The sequence below is a fragment of the Capra hircus genome, chromosome 15 (assembly GCF_001704415.2).
Source record: "Capra hircus breed San Clemente chromosome 15, ASM170441v1, whole genome shotgun sequence".
Taxonomy (NCBI): Eukaryota; Metazoa; Chordata; class Mammalia; order Artiodactyla; family Bovidae; genus Capra; species Capra hircus.
Window position 1 is genome coordinate 41,581,619 of NC_030822.1, and position 25,401 is coordinate 41,607,019.

General features: G+C 46.8%; 2 protein-coding genes across 6 annotated transcripts in view; one reads left to right on the forward strand and one right to left on the reverse strand.

Moving 5' to 3' along the window:
- USP47 (ubiquitin specific peptidase 47) overlaps positions 1-7,031 on the forward strand; it is a 103,368-nt gene extending 96,337 nt beyond the window's left edge. For 4 of the 5 annotated variants that reach the window (XM_018059548.1, XM_018059546.1, XM_018059549.1 and 1 more), the window contains 6 exons: positions 339-454; positions 813-931; positions 2,626-2,756; positions 4,461-4,508; positions 4,599-4,729; positions 5,552-7,030. In XM_018059548.1, the coding sequence (XP_017915037.1) occupies positions 339-454; positions 813-931; positions 2,626-2,756; positions 4,461-4,508; positions 4,599-4,729; positions 5,552-5,726 (720 nt within the window). In that variant the 3' untranslated portion in view covers positions 5,727-7,030. Of the gene's footprint in view, positions 1-338; positions 455-812; positions 932-2,625; positions 2,757-4,460; positions 4,509-4,598; positions 4,730-5,551 lie in introns of all 5 variants that reach the window. The other variant, XM_013969606.2, reaches the window with a different exon arrangement.
- DKK3 (dickkopf WNT signaling pathway inhibitor 3) overlaps positions 12,701-25,401 on the reverse strand; it is a 51,174-nt gene continuing 38,473 nt past the window's right edge. The window contains exons 5-8 of the mRNA XM_018059550.1: positions 17,840-17,932; positions 16,387-16,531; positions 15,081-15,237; positions 12,701-14,294 (exon numbers count right to left, since the gene is read on the reverse strand). Coding sequence (XP_017915039.1) covers positions 14,075-14,294; positions 15,081-15,237; positions 16,387-16,531; positions 17,840-17,932 — 615 coding nt within the window. The 3' untranslated portion in view covers positions 12,701-14,074. The remainder of the gene's footprint in view (positions 14,295-15,080; positions 15,238-16,386; positions 16,532-17,839; positions 17,933-25,401) is intronic.

A 25,401-nucleotide genomic window follows, 5' to 3' on the forward strand; every position in this document is an offset into this window, starting at 1 on the left:
ATTAGTAATCATTTCCCTCATTTTACTCTATAAAGGTGATGATCATTGTATTGTAAGAAGAGAAATATGAATGTATTATCATATCTAATCTTCACAATGACTCTGAGGAAGATACTGTCCCTAGTTTACAGATGAGAGAACTGAGGTACAGAAATGTTAAGTAAACTTGTTCAAGATAATAGGGTTAGTAAGTAATGGAGCCAGGATTTAAATATAGGAAGACAGACTCCTAAACCCAGTCCAGTAATTGTCACACTATAAAGTACAAATAAAATGTTTTGTTGATCTTCATTCTAATGTGTAATTCAGGGTGTAATTGTTTGTCTTCACTTTCCTAGCCATGCAAGTTTCTGCTAGATGCTGTTTTTGCTAAAGGAATGACTGTACGGCAATCAAAAGAGGAGTTAATTCCTCAACTCAGGGAGCAGTGTGGTTTAGAGCTCAGTATTGACAGGTAAAGTAAAATTACAGTGTCATCGCAGTTTGAAGAAAGTGTGGTTAATTGACATGGATTGGTATGATTTTCTAAAACGAAGACTTTAAAATTCCTGTACTGTTCAGAATTTTGTACTGTAGATTAATATGATAGAACTAAGCAAAATTATTTAGGAATTGGCATGAGCTTCCTTTGCTGGACACTCAATTTGATGTCTTGAGATCATTTCATTGTATTTTCCCAAAATTTTAATGAATAACCACTTGACTTTTGTATTTGAACATTTCATTTTTTTCTTGATGTCAGATTCATGTTACTTTTTTTAAGTTAAGAATTTCAGAGTATAGTAGTTTAAAATATCTTATCACATTTGTAGGTTTCGTCTAAGGAAAAAAACATGGAAGAATCCTGGCACTGTCTTTTTGGATTATCATATTTATGAAGAAGATATTAATATTTCCAGCAACTGGGAGGTTTTCCTTGAAATTCTTGATGGTATTATCATTATTTTTGTGGAGAAATATCAGAAGTTCTCTAGAAATAATAGAAGCCTGTAGCTTTTCTCAAATAATGAGCTGCTTCTATCTTTTCTCTGGGCCCCATTTGCCTTTTAAATATTTCTTCTTTTCTCTAATTTTAAGAATATGAATTCCTCCTTTCAGGGAAGTTGCAATTTTAGAGTTGTATTTTTAGTACGTTTTACTGAAAGTAAACATTTCTTAGCCATGTTTGTTTTTTAGTATATTGTTTCATTTTGGCTTATGTGCTTTGAGGATGTGCTATTAATTTTTCAGAAATTTTGAGAACAATATTAGTTTTCTAGGCTATCACAATGTATCACAGACTGGGTGGCTTAAACAACGGAAATTTATTTTCTCAGTTTTGGAGGCTGGGCATCTGAGATCAAGACGTTGTCAGGGTGGGTCCCTTCTGTTGGCGGTGAGGGGGAGTCTGCTCCACGCCCCTCTCCTGGCAGTGGGGGGAGTCTGGTCCACGCCCCTCTCCTGGCGGTGGGGGGAGTCTGCTCCACGCCCCTCTTCTGGCGGTGGGGGGAGTCTGCTCCACGCCCCTCTTCTGGCGGTGGGGGGAGTCTGCTCCACGCCTCTCTCCTGGTGGTGGGGGGAGTCTGCTCCACGCCTCTCCCCTGGCGGTGGTTTTTTGGCAGTCTCGTGGTCCTTGGCCTGTAGATGGATGCCTTGACAGTGTCCTGATCTCTGCCCTCATCTGCACACAGTGCGCTCCGTGTAGGTGTTCCTATCTGTGTCCCAGTTTCCTGTATAACTGTGTAACAGTGCCCTAGAAGAGCAATGTGTGTTACCAGTTATTCCTTCTCTGAGTATCCGGGGCCTTACAGAGTAATCCCTGTGTCTGGGTAGGCCAAGAAGAGATGAAGGACATAGATGTCACCCTTGTTAGGAAGGAGTATATATTGGTGGAGATGAATTAGCCAGAATATGTCACTGAATGGTGGATCCTTGCATCAGTATCATTTCAGTATATATATATTAGCATCAAAGAACTTGAGTAAGATTTAAGTCATGTGATTAAATCTAAGAAACATTGGCCTGTAATTTGCCAGACATTCTGACCCATGGTGCTGCAACAATGAATAAAGAGCAGTGGTTGCCCTCGAGATGCACAGTGTATGGGAAAACCAGAACTACAAACCTGTCATTCCAAAATGATAGGTGCTAAGAAACACATCAGTGCAATTGGCTCTTCTGTACATCAAAGAGAAAGGTCACAGTTGAGCTGGGTTTTGAAGAATCAGCAAGTTTGGGAGTAAAAGAGAAGGATTAATGATAGCTTGAATGAAAAAAAGATAAAATGAAGGCTGTTTGATTATGATTTTAGATTGTGGGATGATAGGAGCCAACAGAAGGGCAAAGATTAGAGGTCCAAAGATGAGAGTAGTTGGGAGAGCAGTGTCCAGCAAGACTCACGAGAGTGAAATTAGGAGTCCTGGTGGAAGGAGAGCTTGGGGGGTTACGGATTATCTTCTGAGACTGGAGTGGGGAGAGGGAGTATTACATGCTGAAAACCTCCTTGGGATAACTAGTTTCTTTTATGCCTGCTTTTTAAGAATAATGCCTGAAGGAAATCTTTTTGTTTTCGAGGCAGTATAAGAAAAGGCATATTATGAATCTTTAGAGTAAACAGAATGATGGCTTACTCTTGCATATTCTTAGGGGTGGAGAAGATGAAGTCCATGTCACAACTTGCAGTTTTGTCAAGACGGTGGAGGCCTTCAGAGATGAAGTTGGATCCCTTCCAGGAGGTTGTGTTGGAAAGCAGTAGTGTTGATGAGTTGCGAGAGAAGGTACACTCATTTTAAACAAAATGAACTAACATACATTTTTTTGTGTGTTGCATAAGAAAGACCCTATGAAGTGAGTGCCAGACACTGATGCAGCAGCCTCTCTGTTTCAGTCACACCTGTGCCACATGGCCATTGTTTCTTAGGGCTGCTGATGCTTTGAAAAATTATGTTGACTTCTGGCCATCTAGAAGTGAGCCTCCACTTTCTATTACCTGGATCAACTTTGCCCTAAGTAGTTAGGATTAGAGTTACTAGAGTAAATTGCTATATATATTTAAAAAACCAGATGAAGTATAATTAAATAGAGAATCCAGCTGAAGGTTAGGGTTAGCAAAAGTGAGACTCCTAAAGATCCCTGGAGAAAGGTACTAAGACAGTTGGCATTTTGGGAATAAATGTATTTCCATATTTCACACCAAAAAATTCTAAATGTATTAAATTTATATTTAAAAATATAGTGAAATGATAAATGTTCTAGATGAATATATTGAAAATAAGTTTATAATCCCATAGAGGGAAAAATATTTGTGTGTATAATACCAAAAGCCAGAAAAGGAAAGATAGGCAATATGAAAGTTAAATCTTCTGCACAGCACCCCCTCAAAAAATTTTTTTAAAGCAACGCATAAATAAAACTAAAAGAAAGGGGAAAACATATGAAACATATGTGAGACATGTCCAAATTTAAAAGGATATACAAATTAATAAACTGGACAGGCTAATTTTAAAATAAGCAAAGAACATGAATAGGCAATTCATAGAACAAGAAATACAAGTTAAAACAATAACAGCAGCAAAAAAATAAAAATAAAAATAGAAGACAATAGTAGCACTTTTTTACCTCTTAAACGATGATGAAGATTTAGAAAATAAAAATATCTGGAGCAACAGTCCCCAACTTTTTTGGCACCGGGGACCATTTTCATGAAAGGTAGTTTTTCTTTGAACCAGGCAGGGTAGGGGAAGGAGGATGGTTTGGGAATAATTCAAGCACAGTATATTTATTATTCACTTTATTATTATCACATCAGCTCTACCTCAGATCATCAGGCATTAGATCTTGGAAGTTGGGGACCTAGAGTCATCATGGCTTGGGTAAAACAGGCAATATCCTACATCTTTGATAAGTGTTTAAATTGACATAAGTTTTTCAGGGTTCAGCTCGACATTGTTTATAAACATTTCACATGTGCAGTTGCACATCTAAGAATTCAGTAAAAAGAAATTTGTAGAGATATGCAAGGAAATATATACAAAGTATACATACTGTATAGAATTGTAACTGGGAAAACCTAAAAACATGCTCAATGTCCATCGGTTGGAAATAAAATGGTATATCTTTCAACTAGTGAAGAGAATGAGGTGACTCTATGCTGTTTTTTATAGGTTATATAAAGTCATCATATAGATGTATTTCATAGATGCAGCTTTATGTATTTTATAAATGTGTATATAGTTTATATATGCATAGGAAAATGTCTGGAAGGAATATATTAATACTAAATTGATATTTTGAGACATGGTACTTGTAGGTGGACTGGGGAGATAGTTCTACTTCCTGCTTTCAAAAAATTTTATATCAAACATGTTACTTCTTTGGAAAAAAATCAAAACTATTTCTTTGTTCACAAGGTGAAAAGCAAATTGCTTGTTTCAGCAAACTTAGTTTTTAGGTGAACTCATGTAAAATGTTTACTCTTACAGCTTTATGAAATCAGTGGAATTCCTTTAGAAGATATTGAGTTTGCCAAGGTAAGACCCTGAGAGTGTTTAAATCTGGGTACTAGTGCTAAGTAACCATGGCCAACGGTGACATTCATTCATTCATTCTTTTTTCCTTAGGGTAGAGGAACTTTTCCCTGCGATATTTCTGTCCTGGATATTCATCAGGATTTGGACTGGAATCCCAAAGTTTCTACCCTGAATGTGTGGCCTCTTTATATCTGTGATGATGGTGCAGTCATATTTTATAGGTAACATTCACAATGTTTTGGTTCTTTCTAGAGATACCACATTTTTGTTGTACATCTTATTTTTCATAAACAGCCCTATGATTGTTAACGATATAGAATAGCCCTGACCAGTAGAAATACAATACAAGCCATATATTGCATTTTAAAATTTCTAGTTAGCCACGTTTTAGAATGTAGAAAGATAATATTATTTTAATAAGTATTTCTAACCCACTATATCCAAAATATCATTATGACATGTAAACTATAAAAATCATTTCTAAGATATTTTGCATAATTTTCCTTGTAGTATTAGAAATATGTGTTTATTACACTTGCCTCCCATCTCAATTTGGATCTTACATACTTCGGTAGACACACATGGCTAGTGGCTACCGGATCTGTCATGGTACACAGAGAGAGGAAAAAGAGTAGTCATTGGAGCCTGGCAGATACGTATTCAAATTTCTCTTCGTTATTTATTTACCTAGGTCCTCATCTGTATAATGGCATCAGTAATGTGAGCCTTGCAGGATTTTATGAGAATTTGAAATACTGCATTTAAAAACACTGGCCTAATGGCTGTTATAAATAGATGTTTAATAAATGATAGCCATTATATACTAATAGTAACATGGAAATTATTCTATACCATTTTTAGAAGTGAGTGTTGTGTTAACATAATAAACACATTAGAAGTCTAGGACATCTTAGTATAAGTTATATAACAAGTGGTGACAATCAGATTTAATTTTTTCATTGAAGAGCATTGTAGCTTTTAAACATAAAGGAGGCAGATGGTATGTATACTGGTCTAATGTGTCATTAATATTTTAAATGTAGGGATAGAACAGAAGAATTAATGGAGTTGACAGATGAGCAGAGAAATGAACTGATGAAAAAAGAAAGCAGTCGACTCCAGAAAACAGGACATCGTGTAACATACTCACCTCGGAAAGAGAAAGCACTAAAAATTTATCTGGATGGAGCACCAAATAAAGATCTAACTCAAGACTGACTCTGCTAGTGTAGCATTTTCCCTGGGGGATTCTGGTTTCAATTAGACGGTTCACTGCTACTGTGTAGTGCCATGCTGGCCGGACATGGTTGGGGGTAACCCAGTGACACCAGCACTGATTGGATGGCCCTTCACCAATCAGAAGCTCAGTGCCCAGTGGGCCACTGTTTTGACTTGGAATCATGTTGTGCACTATAGTCAAATGTACTGTAAAGTGAAAAGGGACGTGCAAAAGAACAGCGAAACCTGCTACTAGGAAAGTGGGACGGGGAATGAGTAAACTTCTTTTCTTGCGGACAGATGTGCACATAGCCGCTAGTAAAACCAGCCTCAAACAGGATGCTCATAGCTTAATAATAAAAGCTGTGCAAAGGCCATGAATGAATGAATTTTCTGTTTATTTCACTGATACACACATTACCTCATTGACAATTCAGAAGTAAATGCAACGTGTGTTGACTCTTGGAAAGCAGCAAAAACAGGAGCTGAAGAAAGAAAATCTTAGAACCAGCCATAACCCAGTAAAGAATCGTGAAGTTGTGTTTTTATTTTTTTCATTTTTGGCAAAGTATTAAGAACATTATTCTAGAACATCAAAACATTTCCCTAGACCGCTCCCAGCAGGTGGCAGCTCAGATTGCTGCAGTGTTGTAATTATAACTGTACGTAAGTTATGGATGTAGAGAATTCGTTTCACTCGTTCATTCAGCATGTAAATAAAATTGATCCTATTGAGTTACCATAATTGCAGTTCAGCTATTTCCCATGGTTATTCCTTTTACATATCATTCATGATGTACATTTGTGTACATTGAGAGGTATAGCAGTCTATGTAAATGTAACCCTCAGTGAGGTTCCTCAGCACTGGGTCCCATACGATTGTATTTGCCCTTGTTAATGAGGTTTTTCTGTTCAGTGGCTTCAATTTTTATTTAGTACATTTATTTTTGAAGTTTTACTTCCAAGTTTGAATCTTCTAAAACCTTGTAAGTCCCAGTTTAATTTTTGGAGTTGACACGTAGTTACATGTAGTTTAACTTTGGGGAAACGTCTTAACATCGTGTTGAATAAACTTGCTAGGAAGTCAGGTCATGGCGCAGGCTAATAGAGTCACCGTGATTTCATTGCAGAGTCTGTTAGAATCAGCAAGTTTGCTAAATACAGCTATTCAGTGAACACAATTCTACGTCAGTTTTGAAAATGCCATCTAATTTATAAAAATCAATAAAAAGGTTTTGGTAAAACTTTTTCATGCCAGATGCTGTTTACAACAATGAACATGCCAATAAAACATTTGTTCATTCTGTGGTGGTATTTTAGTCATTAAACTTTTGTGGATGAAGAATCTGGGTTCAAAAGAGATTTGTTTTCTTTCAGTATAACATTTTGTAACATATTGAATAGTTAATTCTGTGATAATGTATGTTTACAGTAAAGTTCTCGCAAGAGAGATGAAAAGATGTTAATATTTAACTTTGGAGGATCCTGTCAATATTTCAAAATCAAAAATCTACCCTTTTTTCCCTTTTAAGAAAGAATTAAAAAATAGTATTAACAAAGGTTGGTTGCAGTTTGAATATAATGATTTGAGAATTCCATAATATCTTAAAAGTCTCCACAAGGGGGAGAAAGAAATCTTTTCTAAGGTATTTTTGTGGCTAATTTTTATTCCATATAGACTATGTAGCATTCTGCTAAATTGAATGGCAGTATTTTTCTGGGTTTGGATTAGTAGACTTGATGGTATTCTCAGAGGAAAATGTTAAGCATTTGTTAACGAGTTGTCTTTCGGATCACTTAGATTTTCTGGTGCAACATGATGGCTACTTGGTTCTGGTACAGGCCTGCTTACCTGGGATACAGGGGTTAGTAAATGTGGTTTCTCCTTTCAAGGACTGACTGTGGAACAGAGGAGACCGATTTGTTAACAAAATGGGTTTGGGGCCTTGTTTGGTTTGGTGTTTCTGTAAGAGTAAATAGTGAACTTTCCATACTGCTCCTCATCCTGTGCCTTCTACCCGTGTTGTGTTTGTTTCATGTTTGCTGCTTCTAATTGCAGGCATATTACAAACACCAAGAGTAAAGAAAATGTGTATTTCATTATAGAAAAGAAAAAGCTTTTTGCTCTTCAGTGCCATGTTGCACTTTAAAAATCTCAATAGAAAGGGATGGTGATTTCAAACTGATTCGTGGCAATGGAAGCAGTAATTTGTGGTGAAGAGATTCATGTGTCAGCCTTCCTCAGAGAATCAAGTGAGCACCTCTAAGCCAAGGGACAGTGGAACCTGGTGATCACTCATCTACTGAATCTTCTGAGGCTGTGGCAGGCCACGTGCAATAAAGTGTGACCTTGCCCCCCATGGCTTACACCAGAGTTTTGAAGAGGTTTTACTGTGGGGCACATGAGTTTGTGTCAGCCAGGCACACTCAGTGAGAACCAAGTACTTGCATATCTGTGGCAGGGGCTGAAGGTCAGGGGTGAATTCTGGCCAAAGAAAAGAGCTATGTTTTCACTACTCTGCCTTGGTTATTTAGCTGGTCTGTACTGAGGTTTGCTAGATAAACGTCTGCTTCTCAAACTAAGGGATAGCAGTCCATAACAAGATAAAAAAGAGTCAGGGAAGGAACTCTATACTACACAGTGTTTGGTAATCTCTTTTGTAACGGAATGGAAAGTATCGATCCTTTAACTTTCTGAGAAAATGGGAGTGAATTCTGCCAGTCAATTAGCTGTTGGTTGCCAGGCTGCTCTGTTAGGAATGGTATCTAGACAGCTACAGCTACAGATTTCCAGCATGGTCTGAGCTGAAGAGTGCACAGTATCAGAGCACTGCAGTGTTACTGCTAAATCTGGAAGTGACCTGTGAATGTATGGAATACAATAAAATCTTTTATTCTGGTTCATTTGCTAGTTTTTCCTTTTCAATTGGCTGCTGTTCTGAATTTTGTCCCTTTGTTTAGCATAAAAAATAACCAACTCTTGCACTTGTGACTTGCAAGTTATAGTCTAGACAGTATGTAATAGAAGATAATCTGAATTCGTAAGATATTTTTTTTTTGCTAAGTGTATTCCACCTAAGCAATTTCTAATTTTTGCAAAACAATATTTTGGTCACTAGCAGTCAAAAGCCTTCTAGGGCCAAAAAATCCTTAAATCGAAGGCAAAATTGTGTGCATGTATAGTTTTCTAGGGGTCTAGTAAATGTTTTTTTAAAAATCAGGTTTCCAAAGGAGTTCACCACCCAAATAAAGTTTGTAGTCACATAGGCTTGGTGTACAGGACATCAGAAGATGCTCCTTCAGTGTCCTTTGTGGGGAAGGGGGTGCTATGAGCATTTGGTTAGATACAGTGTTAATTTTCGAAACTTTACTCAGAAACAATAGGTGCCAGATTCATGAGTGCATTAAATCAGGTTTAACCATTTAGAAAAGACTAGGGGCCAAGTTAGGAGGGCGAAAGAGTGCTGGGGAGGGGTGTTCTGCCCATCCCCCATGATAGTACCACCACCTGCTTCCCTCACTGGTCACAGGTCAGGGCCTGAGAATTTACCATGTCAGGGGATCAGTGGGCCCCAGAACCTTGCCTTAAAGGTGAGTACCATGTTCTGTCTCTGCTTCCTTTGTTCACAACCTATCCCTTCCACCAGTATAGAGGGCATACTTCATGTTCAGGCTTTTATAATGCTGAAGTAACCAACTGAAATATCACCTTTTTGAGATACGAATAGTAGAGTGGTTCTGTTTTTCCTACCAGCTGTGTTTTATTGAATACAGTTTCACACTGGAAGAGGACTCGCAGTTCTGTAACTTTTAAGTCACTTTGCATTATTCAAACAATCTGATGAAGTTTTTCAGTCATCTGATTCAAAGGTCTCCACCCTTCAACACACACACAGTGCCTGCTGGATGTGATGCTCTCTGCTTAGCAAGGGAAGGAGGCAGTGGTCAACACTCCCACTCCCCACTGGCTCTTTCTGCACTAGCTCTATGGATGGTGGAAAAGGTAAGGAAGAGGGCAAAGAGCAGCGTCCTGTTGGTGGTGGTGAGGTCACTGTCTCACACACGCACACACGCACGTACATTCCATTATGGTTTATCACAGGATAGTGAATCATTTGTTGTGCTATACAGTAGGACTTCGTTTATCCATTCTATATATGCCAGTTAGCATCTGCTAATCCTAAACTCCCAATCCCTGCCCTACTCCCCTTCTTGGCAATCACCATTCTGTTCTCTGTGTCCATGATTCTGTTTCATAGGCTCATTTATGTCATATTTTAGATCCCACATCTAAGTGATTCGGCATTTATCCTTCTGACCTTAGTTCACTTATGATTATTTCTAGTTGCATCCGTTAGTTTTATTGCCTCTGCCTCATAGGAAGTCAGAGAGAGAAATAACCTATTTTCCAAACACTGTGATCTTCCAAAAGGGGATTTCTTACCAGCTCTTTTGTCAACTTATGTGAGGCAGTTGAGCTGCTGCTGCCACTGCAGCAACCTCTCTCCGCAAGCCCTACGAGGCGACGCCTAGCTCCACGGCTCTCAGCTCTCTGCCTTTAGAAACCCGGTCTGGCTATCAAAACAATCTCTAGTCGGCTTTCTTGACTCTGGTGCGGATGCACAGACCCCAGGAGTACTTCCTCCCTGTATCCCACTCTTCCAACGCAGCAGATCACCTTGTTTCTCTTTTCAGCTCTCATCCTTCTGCCTTACACCCCTTTGTCCTGAGTGTGTCAAAAGCCCAAAGAAACAGGGTAGGGAGGCTGGAAACGACTTGGAGGAGTAAAGAGAGGGAGCAGGAAGACAGTATGAAGAGGAAGCTGGGAAGAATCCGCAGCAATCGTTTTTGTTCCATTATACTCCTCAGTCTAAGACTGGGTGGGTGGACAAGCCAGCCACTCACCTGTGCAGAAGGTGGGGCTCAGACTCAGAGCTTGTACCAAACACCCAAACCCTTCATTTTCTAACCTTGCTTTCCCATTGCAGGCTGGAAAGCAGGTGGGTTGGGATTCATAAAGCTATACTTTGTTCGCCTTTTGCTTGTTTATTATTTCAAACAACATAGACTAACAGCACTTGATCTGTCTTGTTTGTGGTTGACTTTAGAAGGAGTCCAGAAATAGCTGATGGCAGGACTGCGTTCCTTCTCAACGAATTCAAGGACCCAGACATTTTCCATTCTGCGGTAAGCAGAGTAACAGCCCCCAAAGGATAGCCGTATCCTAAACCCCAGACCCTGTGAATACTTCCCTTACGCGGTAGTCTGGCACTCGCATCTTCCTAACCGTCCCTATTCCTTCTGCCCTCCTGAGGAACTATCATCTTCGAAAGCCAGTTCCCACGCTGCTTCCCTTCCTGGGAAGGCTAGGCAGGACGCCGGCAGTACCAAACTCTGCCCCCCTTTATACATTCCACTTAGAATCCTGAGTAGAGATATACCAGCTACTTGAGTCAAGCCTCTCATGTTGTTACATTTTTGTGGCTATGATGACAAAGTAGAACAAGATAATATACCTGCATATAAGCTCCAGGAGACAGGAGCCTGGTTTTATCTCATGTACCACCATCTCCCTGACACCTTACATAGGGCCTGACATTTAGTAGGTACTCAATCAATTTTTGGATGAAGTAATTTTCAGCCTCTTCTCCAAATGCTCAATTTATCTCACCTCCTAGCCACTGTGCATTACTTGCAGTTACTCTTCTATACCATCATCCCTCCTCTTTGCCTCCCTCCACCTGTGGCCCAGAATGCCCTTTCCTATTCCTTCCGCCCTCCTGAGCAACTGTCATCTCCGAAAGCCAGTTCCCGCCCAGCTCCTCCAAGCTCCCGTGTGTTCCTGCAACACTGCAGATGCCGGGTTGATGGCTTGCTCTGTCAGGCTCCTGCAACACTGCAGATGCCGGGTTGATGGCTTGCCTTCTGTCAATCCTGCATTCAGTGTCTCTACCTCACTCGGCTGGGACACCTCAGGGAAGGGACCCTGTCTGGATCAACTTGGCACCCCTGGGGCATATCACAGCACCTGGGCCTGAGCATCTGGTGAGATTGTGGACACTGAAGAGAGAACAGCTGTATATCGCATCTTTAAATTATCAGTATATCCTGGGCATACTGTACTAGATAATTGTTTTTGTTTGACGTCTCTTTCATTTCAGCTTTTTGAGTCTCCCATTTCATCTGCTAAATGAAGAAAATACTCTTCATGGGTTTAATGAAGATTGACTTAATATGAGTATACTGTCTAATCTGGTGTCCATCACCCATATATCACCCTGACCTTCATATATAGTAGCTTTATTATTGTGAATTTGGTCCCTGAAGATCTGTGTTCGGTCCGGAACTGCAATTGATTAAAGTAGCCTCCCCTCAAAAGGGGCATCTGCTGTGTTGTGTGCTTAGTCGTTCAGTCTTGTCTGACTCTTTGCAACCCAATGGAGAGAGGAGCCTGGCAGGCTACAGTCCCTGGGGATTCTCCAGGCAACAATACTGGAGTGGTTGGTGTCCCCTCCTTCAGGGGATCTTCCCAACCCAGAGATTGAACCCAGGTCTCCTGCATTGCAGGAGGATTATTTACCATCTGAGCCACCAGGGAAGCCCAAGAATATGGGAGTGGGTAGCCTATCCCTTCTCCAGGGGATCTTCCTGACCTAGGAACTGAACCGAGGTCTCCTGAATTGCAGGCAGATTCTTTACCAGCTGAGCTACCAGGGAAGCCCCCAAAAGGGCTTACACGTTCCATTTACTCTTCCAGAGACAGTGAAGCACTGACACTCTTGAGGACTAATTCCCATCCAAAAATGGTTAGCATTTCTAAAATATTTTCATGCTTCAGTTGCCTGGAAATTTTGCATTATGGAGGAGGTTTTGTTTTTTTTTTTCCCCCTTTTTGGACAATGCAGTTCATTTTTATTTTTTCTGGCTGAAAGGGTTTTCTATTTATTAAAAAAAAAAAAAAAAAAGTCCAAGAGTTACAAAAGAGTAGTTTAAGTGATTTATGCTTGGTTTCTAAATGCAACATATGTGTTTATACATAATTTAAAACTCAAAGAAAGCATGCTTATACAATTGTGACTTTAACATTTAATAACTCTGGATGCATACATGATGGAAACAGTCCATGACACCTGAAAATATCATTTATGGAACAGCGTACAGTTCAGTGCTCTCAGCTTGGATATTACAACCATATTTCATAGAGCCTTGCTTGGTTTGATTTTCTCCATGTGGCTGATAATGGTCTTCGGTTGTTGGTAAGTGATTTTACAAATTTCATTTATAATCCTGGCCCTACGATTACCTAAGTACTGTTTCTGGCAAGTTAACGTATATTATGCTCCAGTCATGTGTACCTTTAAGGCTACTGATGTGACTGACTGCCACAGGGGACAGTTTTAGTACTTTCTGTCTCCGCTAGAATGACAGCCACCCCCACAGCAAGCATGCTGTATTTCTAACAGTAGAAGTTCAACCTTATAGGGATATGTGAACTAGGTTGACTTTTGTTCCATATGTACCTCAAAAAAAAGAAAAATCTCGTCCTCCTCATAGGGGGGACTTTTGGCACACGGAAGCTGATGGGGAGCAGTAGGGAGAGCACTGGGCTTGGAGTCACACCTGGGCAGTCTGCTCTGGTCTTTACTAGCTGTGACTTGGGCAAGCAAGATGACATCTCTGAGCCTCCGAGATCCTGACCAACAAGGAGACCAATACCCCGCTTCAGCAGGCTGTGGTGAGAGGACGTGGACTGCTGCCCCAGCACAGAGGTAGGAGCTGAGTGACACTGCTGAGAGGATGGATGCAGGCAACGCAGAAGACATCTCACCTGCAGCAGCTCAGGGCAGCGTGTGCCTGTGCCCACGGCGGGAACAGCATGGCAGATTCACTGGTTGCATTTTCACAGGTTTACGTTTGCAAAGCAGGGCATCCTTCTCCACGTGTCTGAGAGTCAACATTCCCCTAAAACCCATCATGGGGAAATTCTGCATCCTCTTCCATCCCCTCCCCGCCCCCCAACAACACTCAAGGCAATGTCATACAAAACGAAACATGCCATCTGCCAACCAGCAGAGGCGGAGCTGCCAATACTTTGGACCAGTTTAGCAGCCCTGTTCTGCTTCAGCCTCCTACACCCCAGTCTTCCCCAGGCACCAGAGCTGTGAGGATGCACAGTGGGGCGAGGCGTGCTGGACAAGGGTGCAGCCCCTCATGTTGTTTCAAGCCAGAAGGAAAGTGTACTGGGAAGAGGCCACAGAAAAAAGCCTGGTGAGCCCACACCTAAGGACACAGCTGGGGAAATAAATTAGCTACTCTATTGCACGTCTACCCACACAACAGGCCTGGGTCTAAATCTCCTCTCCCTCCAGCAGCTCAGAGGCAGCCCCGGGCTCCCCGAGAGCCATCTCCACTGACAGGCTCCTCTCCAGGTTCTCCAGCTCCCGGCGCACCTCCTCCATGAAGCTGCCATCTTCATACTCATCAGAGGCCTCTCTCGGCACCAGGCTCTCCCCGTCCTCATCACGGCCCCCGACGAAGGTGGGCTTACACACGTACACCAGGCTGTGGCTGTGGAGGGAGAAATGGGGAGCCCTCAAACTAAGGCCCCGCCCGCTGCACGACCCCAGCTCAACTTCCCCTAACCCCTTGCCTTTGAACACCCCGATGGAGGGACACCCGTGAGCAGGTGTCCTCAGAAGGCAGCTCTCCTGTGTCTAGCGCAGGTCTGTCCTGTGACTGACCCGCTGGGGCAACCCCGAGGACTCCAAGGTCTGACAGCTTACAGCCCCTTGCCTGCCCAGCCCCCCAGGCAGAAGCAGCCCCTGAGAGCTCACCCACTGTGCCCGTGGGCTGGACCCAGAGTTCTATCTACCTGCCCAGCCACCCTGGATTCTGCTGGGAAAGAAGGCAGAGCAGCGGCCGCTGAGTGAGACGCACACTGAGAAACCAGCCTCCAGCAGGCCTGACGCCTCGCATCCCTCTGCGGCCTCTAACTCTGCTGGCCCCTCTCCCGGGCCCCCTCCTGCCTCTCTGGCTGCACCTTCTGTCTCCTCTTCCCTCTTTGGTTGTCGTCATGATGGGCCTGGGAGCCCTCCCCACCCAGTATTTTTAAAGGCATCTACCCAGGAGGCTTCAACTCCCCACCTGGATGAGCCCAGATCTGTGCCCTGGCCATACCTCCTGAGCCCTCATTCTAGAGATCGCCACTGGGCCCTCCATCTGGAAAACCCAAGGACACCTCAAACTAAACCTGTCTTAAATCCATATCTCCCCCTAGCCTCTGCTCCTGGGTCCCCACTGGGTGGCACCTCCTGTGCTCTCGGCCCTCGACAGGAAGGACAGGTGGGACCTCACCTATGGGGCTGGCAGAGGAGGCCACTGGCACATGGGCACCGGTCCAAAGCTCCATCGGGCTCCAGCTCCCAGGTGATGAGGTCCAGAAGCCGGCTGGCAGGGTCATGGCAGAGTTCACCCTCCACGGGCAGGGGTGTGCACACAGGAAACAATAGACCTAGGACCAGCCGAGAGTCACCTCTGCATGCCCAGCACCAGGCAGGCAGGCACCAAGAGAAGGATCAGAGAAATGGGGTGCGGCCTCCCACCTTCCACTGTGAACCCCAAAGTAGAGGTTAGGATTGAAGACATGGAATGGTAGGAAACAAGAATATCAGCATGGGCTCGGAAGGGAACAAAGGCTTGAGAAGGCTTGAGCAGTTAGGACTGCCTGGAAGAGACGGGCTGGTTCTGGGTTTTGAGGCCAGAGGTCTGAAGAAATTGAGACTAGAAAAGGGCATTGAAGTATTTTTGGACAGGTAGGAATTACTGTAACAAAATACATATATGTGTGTTCAAAGAAAAACAATCTGAAAGGATATAGATAAGACTTATCTGTACCTTCTAGTCTTCCTACATTGAAAATATATTTGTATGATTAAAATATGAAAAGTGTATGTGTATGTGTGTGTGTATGTGTGTATAAAACAGAAAAACAGGAAAAAAGGGGGGTGGGTACACAACCAACAAAGGCCTGAGGCTGGGCTGGTGGGAAAGGGAGGCAATGAGATTCCCGAAAGACCTGAGGAGCGAGTGGAGAGAAAAGGAGGTCAAGTAAGCTGGACCCAGCGAAGGCCTTGGAAGGCCAACTGAAGGGTCTAGTGAAGTGAAAGGACAGGAGCAACCACTGCTCCCAGAGGAATGCTACCAGCAAGCCATGTCCCTGAGGAAAAGCTGGGGCAGCGGGCACCGCTGGACTGGGGCAGTGGAGGGGCTGGGGAGTGCTGAGCCAGCCTCACCTGGGGGGGCAGTGGAAAAGGGGCCCACTGGCAAGAAAGTGGGCGGGCCTGGGGATGAGGAGTAGGGTGAGGGTCTGCCCTCATCCACACATCTGGGGGTGTCCCTCCCTCAGGCTCATGCATCCTGAAAGAATTAAGTTTCTAGGCATCACAGCCCCCCACCCTAAAAAACAGACAAGGACACAGAGAGCTGGCCTTTGGCCCCAGGCAGAGTTTGTGGGGCTTAGACGCATACCAATGAGTACTGGGGACCCTGCCCAGGAGGGAGTCCCTAAAAAGGTGTGATGGCATGGGCAGGGTCCCAGGAGGCCCAGTGTGTTGGCGCGTGGGACGGGGCTTGCCCAGCACCCAGGGGGGAGCCCGCGCACCTCTCTGGAAGGCACAGCACAGCCCCGGCTGGCAGTCTCTCTGGTTGTCACAGATGGTCCCGTTGCCGCCTGCAGCGGGAGTTTTGCTGCAGCGACCCCACACGCACAGCTGGTCTCCACAGCACTCGCTGTCTCGGGTGCAGAGCTGCAGGAGGAGGGAAGATACACGATCCAGCTGCTCACAGACCTGGGGGAGCCCAGCCTGTTCCTACTCCTGATCCTGGAGACAGCACAGGTCAGCGAACCCACATCCTCCTCCCATTACAGACAGGAGGAAACCAAGCTCCTCGGTCTGCAGGCCTTTTAGGGATGCCAAGGGGATGGAGACGAGGGCTGGGCAGGTGGAGGAAGCATGGCATCTGCAGGAGTCCTGCACAGCTCGAGATTTCACAGAGGACGGTCACATCGCCTCGGCTCCCCCACAGACCTGGACCTCGCCTCCTGTTATCAGGTAGGAAGATGGCTTCTGGCCCACAGACACAGGCAGCAGCGTGAATCTGACTGCCTGACTAAACGAAGGCCCAAGCCTGGGCAGCCCCGTGGATGGGCAGGCCCTGGGTGCCTCGGCCCTGGAATCACACAGAGTGTGTGGCACCCAGCAGCCGCCCAAGCACAGGTAGGGCCAGGTGGGGCAGCAAGAAGCCCTCGACTTCCTAAATGTGTTATGAGGGAGGGAGGGAGTGTTAGTTGCTCAGTGGTGTCTGACTCTTCGGGACCCTGTGGACTGTAGCTCACCAGGCTCCTCCATCTATGAGATTCTCCAGGCGAGAATACTAGCGTGGGTTGCCATGCCCTCCTCCAGGGGATCGTCCCAACTGAACCCATGTCTCCTGTCTCCTGTTCTTTACCACTAGCGCCACCTGGGAAGCCCTATCAGGCCGTGTGATTGCCTTAATAACAGAAAGGACAAGAAAGCCTATATATGGCCGGGTCCAAAGCATCTGTTGGGCAGAGGGAAAGTCTCTCTTCCCTGGCTTCCTGCTTCTTGGTGGAACCTCCAGCTGGAATATGCTCTGGCTTCTTTGTGGGCCCCCTTCTACCCCGCAGAGCAGACTGGGAGGAAGACGTGGGGGTGGGTTGCCCCTTCCCTGCCCAAGGGCTGCCCTGCTGTCGCTAGCTGGGATGGGTCTTCCCCAGGGAAGGGACGAGGTGGGGCCTCCTCCTCAGCCCTCTCCCCCTATCTCTGGTATCTATGAGGCAGGCGATGGGCCCAGAGATCACTGGGTGGGCAGGGTGGCAGCATGTCTGCAGACGGCTTCCTGGTCACCCCAGGAGTCAGCCCCACCGGGCACCATGGACTAGCTCTTTCAAGTGTGGACGTGCTGGGGCCCTTTAGGAGGCTTTCGGGAAGCCCAGCTGTGAACCGTGGGCTGCTGGCCTCCTCCCACAGGTGCCCTTGCCTGGGCCCCCATGGCTCAGGTGCTGCTGCCCCAGGGTCTCTGGGCACACTCACTGTCTGCTGGTCCCGGCACGGCTGGCAGGAGTACTCGAAGCTGGAAAACTGGCAGTACCTGCTGGGCCCGCAGTCCTCGTCAATGATGCACTCCTAGGCGGGGAGGAGGGAGCAGCTTCGTCAGTGACAGGCAGAACAGCTGACCCATGTGCCCTGGAGGCCCACTTTATCCCAGTCTCAGCCCACGGGAATGGCCTCCAGGCTGGCAGGGCCTTCACCCACCCAGCATGCCCAGGCCGCTGCCCTGCAGGGTGCCGCACCCGGCACACACAGTGGAGTCTGTGTACAGCCCTCCCCCTCACATACCCGCGGCGGGAGCACGGAGTCTCTGGGCCATTCTTCAAGGCAGAGCAGATGGATTTAATAAGAAGAGCTAATGAGCTCCAGGCTCAGGCGGCTGCACAGGAGGGGCTGGGGTCCAGGCCCAGCAGACCCCAGCTGACGGTGAGGGAAAGGGCTGCAGAGGCTGTGCAGCGGGGTGGCTGCAGCGGGCCCTCCTGGGGGTCCTGGTCTGGGGTCCAGGGCTGCCTGGCAAGGAGCTGCCACAGTGTTGAAGGAGAAAGGGTATGTCTGGCACCCAGCCCTCCAGCCCAGGTGCCTTTTCAAGGCTGCCAGCCCTGCTTGGCAGGAGAGAGAGTGAAGAAAGGGAGAGAAGGCATCTCTCCACCCCGAGGCCCAGAAGAGGGAGGAGGCCACGGGAGAGGCCGCTGTGGCCCAGCCAGTCACCCTTCACCGCAGGAGCATGGCTGCTTTAGCTCCAGACCTGCTGTCAGGCTCAGGCCTGGGGACTGGCAGCTTCCGAGGGAAAGAAGGGCAGAGGAGGTGAAAGGCCTCGGATCGACCACTGACAACCACTCACGGTGCCAGCCCCGTGGGCTCCGTGTCCCACCTCCCTTCATGACTCCACCACCAGGCAGCAGAGAGGGGTTACTTACCCCACGCTGCCAAGCTGGAAACTGAGGCTTGGAGGGCAAGGGGCCCCCCAGGACAGTACTGTATTCAGGGCAGGGGCTCCCCTCCACCACCAGCCCTTGGCTGAGGGGGCTTAGGGCTCCCAATGTGGCCGTCTGAGGCCCACGGAGAGAAAGTCTCCTGAGGCATGTGTTTGGAGGCCTCAGCAAACCTTATGGAAGGGTCGAGGGGAGGGAGGGAGGGGCCTGCCTTCTCCTTCTGCCTGGGCATGCGCCATGCTGAAAGCAAGCGTGGTGCCAGACCCAGAGAGCCCCAGACGAGCAGGCCCTGGCCTGAGTGCTCTTGAGCTGAGGTACCCAGGGCTAATGGGTGTGGACAAGAGACTATGAATAGGGTCTTCTAAGGACTCCTCCAGGGCGAGAGCATGAGTGCAGGACTAGGGATCAGCAGGGCAGCTATGGCCAGGCAGCCCAGGGAACGAAGCTCTGTTCCTGGGAGTGACCGGTGTGTCCCCTGGTCAGCACTGCAGGGCTAAGAAGGGCACTCAGTTCAGAGCAACTGTAGGTTTGGCTCCCGCATAGGACAGCTGTAGCCCTGGCCTGGCACTGACCCCCAGCCTGGCACACCCCAGAGCACAAGTCATGCTTCTGTTCACCAAGCAAGGCTCGCCCAGCAGAGAGGACCATCAGTCCCACTGGACACCATCTCCCTGCAGTCGCTCTGAGGGATGGTGAGCAGGAGGCCAGCCTGGGGACACGGTGCAAGTCACCCACATGTCCCAGGCTCTGCGCTCACCAGGGGCTCCAGGAGGGACCAGGGCTCTGACACCTCTGAATAAGTGCAAAGTGATTGGAATCTCTTCTATCACTTCTCAAAAAAAAAAAAAAAACAAAAAAAAAACTGTCCAAGTGTAACCAAGCAGGACCCTCTGGGGCCTCCCAGGGACAGACCTCAATCCCCTGTCCTCTGTTTGCCTCTTGTTGGTAGAAAAACTTAAGCCTCTTCAGGCCTTCCCTGAGTTCCAAAGAACACATTTAATCAGAGAGGTGAGAAAATGCAGAGCCAAAGGAAAACACTCAAGCAAGACAAACTAATAATAGTTTAGCCATTAAATAAAGTTTAGGACCTTTAGCTCCTCCTCCAGGACTACAGACAATACTCAGAGCCATAGCCTTCAGCTGTTTGACAGACACTAAAACCCCCACCAGGTGGAAGAAGTCACCCACATGCTGACCACAAACACACCCCAGAAGAGCTGGGACCAGAAGCTTGATGATGATGACTCCTGATCACGTTGCCACCAACTCAGAAGACTGTCCATGAGCTGATCAAACACAGGCGCAACTCTCTCCCTCCTTTTGTCTTGAAAAGCACTCTGCTGTGCTCTACAGCAGGTTCTTATTAGCTCTCTGTTTTATACATGCTGCTGCTAAGTCGCTTCAGTTGTGTCCGACTGTGCGACCCCATAGACGGAAGCCCACCAGACTCCCCCGTCCCCGGGATAGTAATCTGTATTTGTCAATCCCCAACTAATAAGAATCTGCTGCAGAGCGCAGGCAACTCCACTCAGTACTCTGGAGTGGCCTACATGGGAAACTAATTTAAAAAAAGAGTGGCTGAATGTAAACATATAACAGACTCACTCTGCTCTACCCCTGAAACTAACACATCACAAATCAACTATACTCCAATAAAAATTAAAAGCAAAAACCCTTCTCTGGGAGAAGGGAGTTCAGGTCTTTTGTGCTCTAGCCACGGGTACCCCCTGCTTGGCCTTACAACAAACGCTGCACTTTCCTCCACCACAATCTGGTGTCAGCAGGTTGGCTTTACTGCATGTGGGCAAGCGGGCCCAAGTGTGGTTCAGTAACAGAAAGAGAGCACGCCGCCCATCACCTGCTGCTGCTGCTGCTGCTGCTAAGTCGCTTCAGCCGTGTCCGACTCTGTGCGACCCCAGAGACGGCAGCCCACCAGGCTCCCCCGTCCCTGGGAGTCTCCAGGCAAGAACACTGGAGTGGGTTGCCATTTCCTTCCCCAATGCATGGAAGGGAAAAGTGAAAAAAGTGAAGTCTCTCAGTCATGTCCGACTCTTAGTGACCCCATGGACTGCAGAACGACCTAAACCTGCTCTTCTCTGTGTCTCCCCAGAGTCCCACTCATCCTGGCCCAGCAGCCCACGCCTCCACCTCCCGCCCACGGCTCCGCCCACGGCGTCCATCGCCACAGCAAGTGCAGCAGCTCAGCAGGCAGGGTCTGCCTTTCAGAAGGGGTCACCCTTGCCCCCGGCTCCCAGCACAGCAACCCGAAAAGGCCAGCAGGCCACCACTACTGTTCTTACCAGTGAGAAAACTGAATCTCGGAGATGGTGGAAGAGCCTTCTGAATCAGGGGCTGAGCCGGGGACAGGGCTCTCAGTCTGTATGACCCCAGAGTCCGTAAGTAAAGCACTCAGCCCCCGTGCCTTCCTGGACACAGACTCAACTCAGCCAGTTCAACCAGAAGCATCTGACATATTTTCCAAAACAGAATAGCAAGAACTTGGTGTGGGAGGGAGGGAGAGAAAAGCAGAGGGCAGGCAGCAAGGCTGTTCTCTGAACTGGGCTACATTTTGAAGCACTGACGCAATCGTGAATATGAGAAGGCCCTTGCCCTCAAAGATTTATCATTTATAATTGAATGATAAAGAAGGGTAAGAACAGACAACTTACTACCAGAGAAGCTAGTTTGTTTTTCTCACACAGAAAAGATAATTGACCTCACCAATAACCAAGAAGACACAACTTAAAAGAGCAGGGTACCATGCTTTCACTTAGAGCAGAAACAAAAAGTCCGATCCTATTTGCAGAAGGCAGGATACTGGCCCCCCCTGCACAATGTCCACACCCTCCTCCCTGGGAGCTGTGGACATGTCATGTTACATGGCCAGGGCATAAAGTCATGGGTGGAATGAAGCATGCTAATCAGCTGACTTGAGGTAACGAAAGAAGCCCAGGTTATGCCGGGGCATCCAGCATAATGGTATGGGGCTTTCTGCATGGCAAGGAGCAGCAGTCAGTGTCAGAGCAAAGCCATGTGCAAAGACCCCACCCACCCAGTCATCCAGACCTCACTGGCACTGAATATGGATGTGCCATGGGCCACGGATCATTCTCTCTCTAGACCTTCCAGAAGGACCACAGCCCAGCCAACACTTTGATTTCAGTCCAGCCTTGGACTTCTGACTTACAGAACCATAAGCTAATAAATTCCTGCTGTTTTTAAACCAATAAATATATGATAGCTTATGATAGTGGATATGATAGCAAGGAGCTCAAACCAGACAATGTTAAAGGAAATCGTGAATATTCATTGGAAGGACTGATGCTGAAGCTCCAATACTTTGGTCACCTGATGTGAAGAGTCAACTCATTGGAAAAGACTCTGATTCTGGGAAAGACTGAAGGCAGGAGGAGAAGGGGATGACAGAGGACGAGATGGCACCACCACAGTGGTTGGATGGCACCACTGACTTAGTGGACATGAATTTGAGCAAACTCCAGGAGATGGGGAAGGACAGGCAAGCCTGTAGTCCATGGGGCTGCAAAGAGTCGGACATGACTGAGCGATTGAACAACAACAACAAATACGACTGAACAACAACAACAGCAAATATACAATAAGTTGTGATGGAAGCAATAGGAAACTAGTATAATATCCAGTGTGGGTAGGGATTTGAGAAACTGAGCATGGCCAGATGGTAATTTGCGGGTTATTAAAATTTAAGTAGATATGCTTTGCAGGCAAATTCATCAGCATCTATCAAAAATGTAAATGCATACAGATCCTTTGAGCAAGTATGTCCACTCAGGTGGCTATCCTCAGAAACACTCATCCATCAATATGTGCAATATCCGAGCACAGGGATGTTTCAGGCTACACTGGTATAATATTCGCAATCCAGAAATAATGGAAATGCTCGAGAAGAGGGAACTGATTAAATTATTGTACAACCATTTCGAGGGAAAATGGCACCAGGCAGGCACTAAAAAGGATGAGGTAGTTGCTTGCACTGTGATGTTTACAGTCCATCAGTAAATAAAACAAGCAAGTGGAAGAAGCATGCAATCCCACTTTTGTAAAGCAGAATAACAATGTGTAGGACACGTGTCTGGACCCAGCACATGGGGGCACCCGGTGGATGTATATCAAGTGGATGGAATCACTCGTCCATTACCGGAGCAATCCAGCCTACAAAATGCTGACTGTTAGCAATGATTTGGGAACTGAAGCTAGAAAATATGCATGTTCCATTCATTTGATTTCTCATTCTCCAATAATCCTATATGGAATTTTCACTATATACTTTCTCTTCCAGATCTTTAATTAAAAAGATAATGTGCTGGGAATTTCCTGGTGGTAGAGTGGTTAGGACTTGGTGCTTTCAATCCCTTGCAGCATGGCAGAAAAAAAAATAAAAATAAAAAAAATAATTGAGCTAAGACCCTTTCCTGTTCACAGCTCTCCATCAAGAAAAGATCAGGTTCATCCTCAGGAATATCTTCCTTTCCCTGAATTGACTCCTAATGCAGAACAAAGCAATGCCTGCAAAGCCACAGCAAAGCAATTAATTTTTTTTTTCTACGTATGGAAAATTTTTCAGCACGGAACTTTGCCAAACACTTCTGAAAAATCCAAACACACTAAAGAGATGGTTTCCTTTGCTGACATGTTTCTGCTACCTCCAGGGGCTCTGGCAGGTTATTTCAGCATGACTGCCCCCCAAGAAAGCTCAGTGCTCTGTTAATGGTCTGCCAGCTCGCTTGTTGTGGGTGTGTATTTCCAGCAGCCTCTAGAAATGCTCTTTGAGAATTGTGATCATACAGGAAACCTTGGAACTTCAAACTGTGAAGAACCCCTAAAGGCTACAAGAGCAGAAACAGAATTCTGATTTTGCCACTTCATAGCTGTGACCTATCTCACAGCGCTGTGGTGCTGAGTTTGTGCTCTGTAATGTAGCCATAGCAACAAAAGACAGGGCATCCTAACCCCATGCAGTCATAGCAACAGAAGACTGGGGATCCTAATCCCCCCAGTCCCTGATTTCCCCAGGGATCCCCCTTGCCAGGGGACTCGCTGTCAGCAGAAAGGCAGGTCTAAACAACAGGGGCTGATGCCTCCACCAACTCCCTATCTTGACCCTTCCCAGCACTTGGGCATTTCACACCTAATCCTGACCAGTCTCTATCCACAGAGTGTCACCAAGAGTAGGCAGCGTCTCCAGCAGAGTGGCCTCTTTTTCGGGCTCTCCATATGGTAAGGCTATAAGCTGGGGTCTGTCCTGAGGACCCCTTAGTGGTAGGGGGCAGGGTCCCACCTTCCTTGGTGTTAGAGACCTGGGAACAGGTCGGGTCCCCCTGCCTTAAACAGAATTGAGCTGGATGGGAGGGGAAGACGGATTGGTGCTCCCAGAGCCAGGCCTGATGTTGAGAAATCCAGGATTTCATTATTTTTAATAATTCTAGCTTCTTTTACCAGTGCTCAATGGCTATGTTCATATTTGAGCAGAGGTTTTAAACATGTCTCAGTACTCAGCTGGACATAGCATGGCTGAAGAGGTGAGTTCTGAAATGATAGGCCTGTGAGTTGGGGAGAGAGGCTTGGCTGGGACCTAACAGGTGGTGGATGTTCTGGGTTCAGGGTACCTCTCAGGTCACTGGGTCTGCAAGAGAGGCTCCATGCTACACCCACGAGGTAAAATTAAAGATGCAGAATGAAGGGTCATTCGAGTACCGCAGAGCAGGTGGGATGAGGTGCTGGGCCAAGAGGACAAGCTGAGCCCACACCAGCTGCCCACAGCATCTGAGCACCAGCCCCAGGCACCGTGGAGCCATTACTGCCTCCACCCTGCACCACTTCTCCTGAATCCCCCTAGTGTGGGCCTTAGAATCCAGGCTTCCCAGACGTGGAAACTGAGATTTAAGGTAAAGAACCTGCCCAGGGTCACCCAGCCTAGACATGCCACTGTGAGTCCAGGCCAGTGGGTCTGACCCTAAAGACAGGATCTTTCTGTCTCCTCCTGGGAGGATCACCCTTCCTCTCTCCCTTCTCACCCTTCTCTCCCTGGACCAGTCTCCTGACCCTCAGTCCCGGCTTAGCAGAGCCGGCCTGGGACAAGGCCTGGGCCCCACACATCGCCAGAGACAGGAGGCAGGAACTCAGGGCCGAGGCCACAGGTGTCTGGGCCTCACGCGTCACAGAACCAGCTTCTTCGGCGGCTCCTCTGGTCCTGGCCACTCCCTGTCTGTCCCCGTTCCTCTCTCCCATCCTGGTGGGGAAGTCTGACAAACAGCCCAGAGGCCTGCCGTCAGGCCGGATGCCACTTGTGGGATCGGGGCTTTGTTGCTCTGAGGACAGAGCTATATTTAGAAGGCTCTGGCCAGAGGCCTACACAGCACTCAGCTCAGATGCCGGCGGGGAGGCGGGGAGGCCAGGAACATGCTGGAGGTTTGGCAGGATGCTGGGCCGGGAAATGGCCCTCGGGCTTCAACACTATCATGAAATAGTGGAAAATGGCGGAGGAGCCATCCTGCGTCTTTGAGTTTCCATTTCGGAGTTTACCCAGGGGAGGCAAAGGAGGAAAACAGCACAGGAACCCTGCGAGGCTCTCCTCGG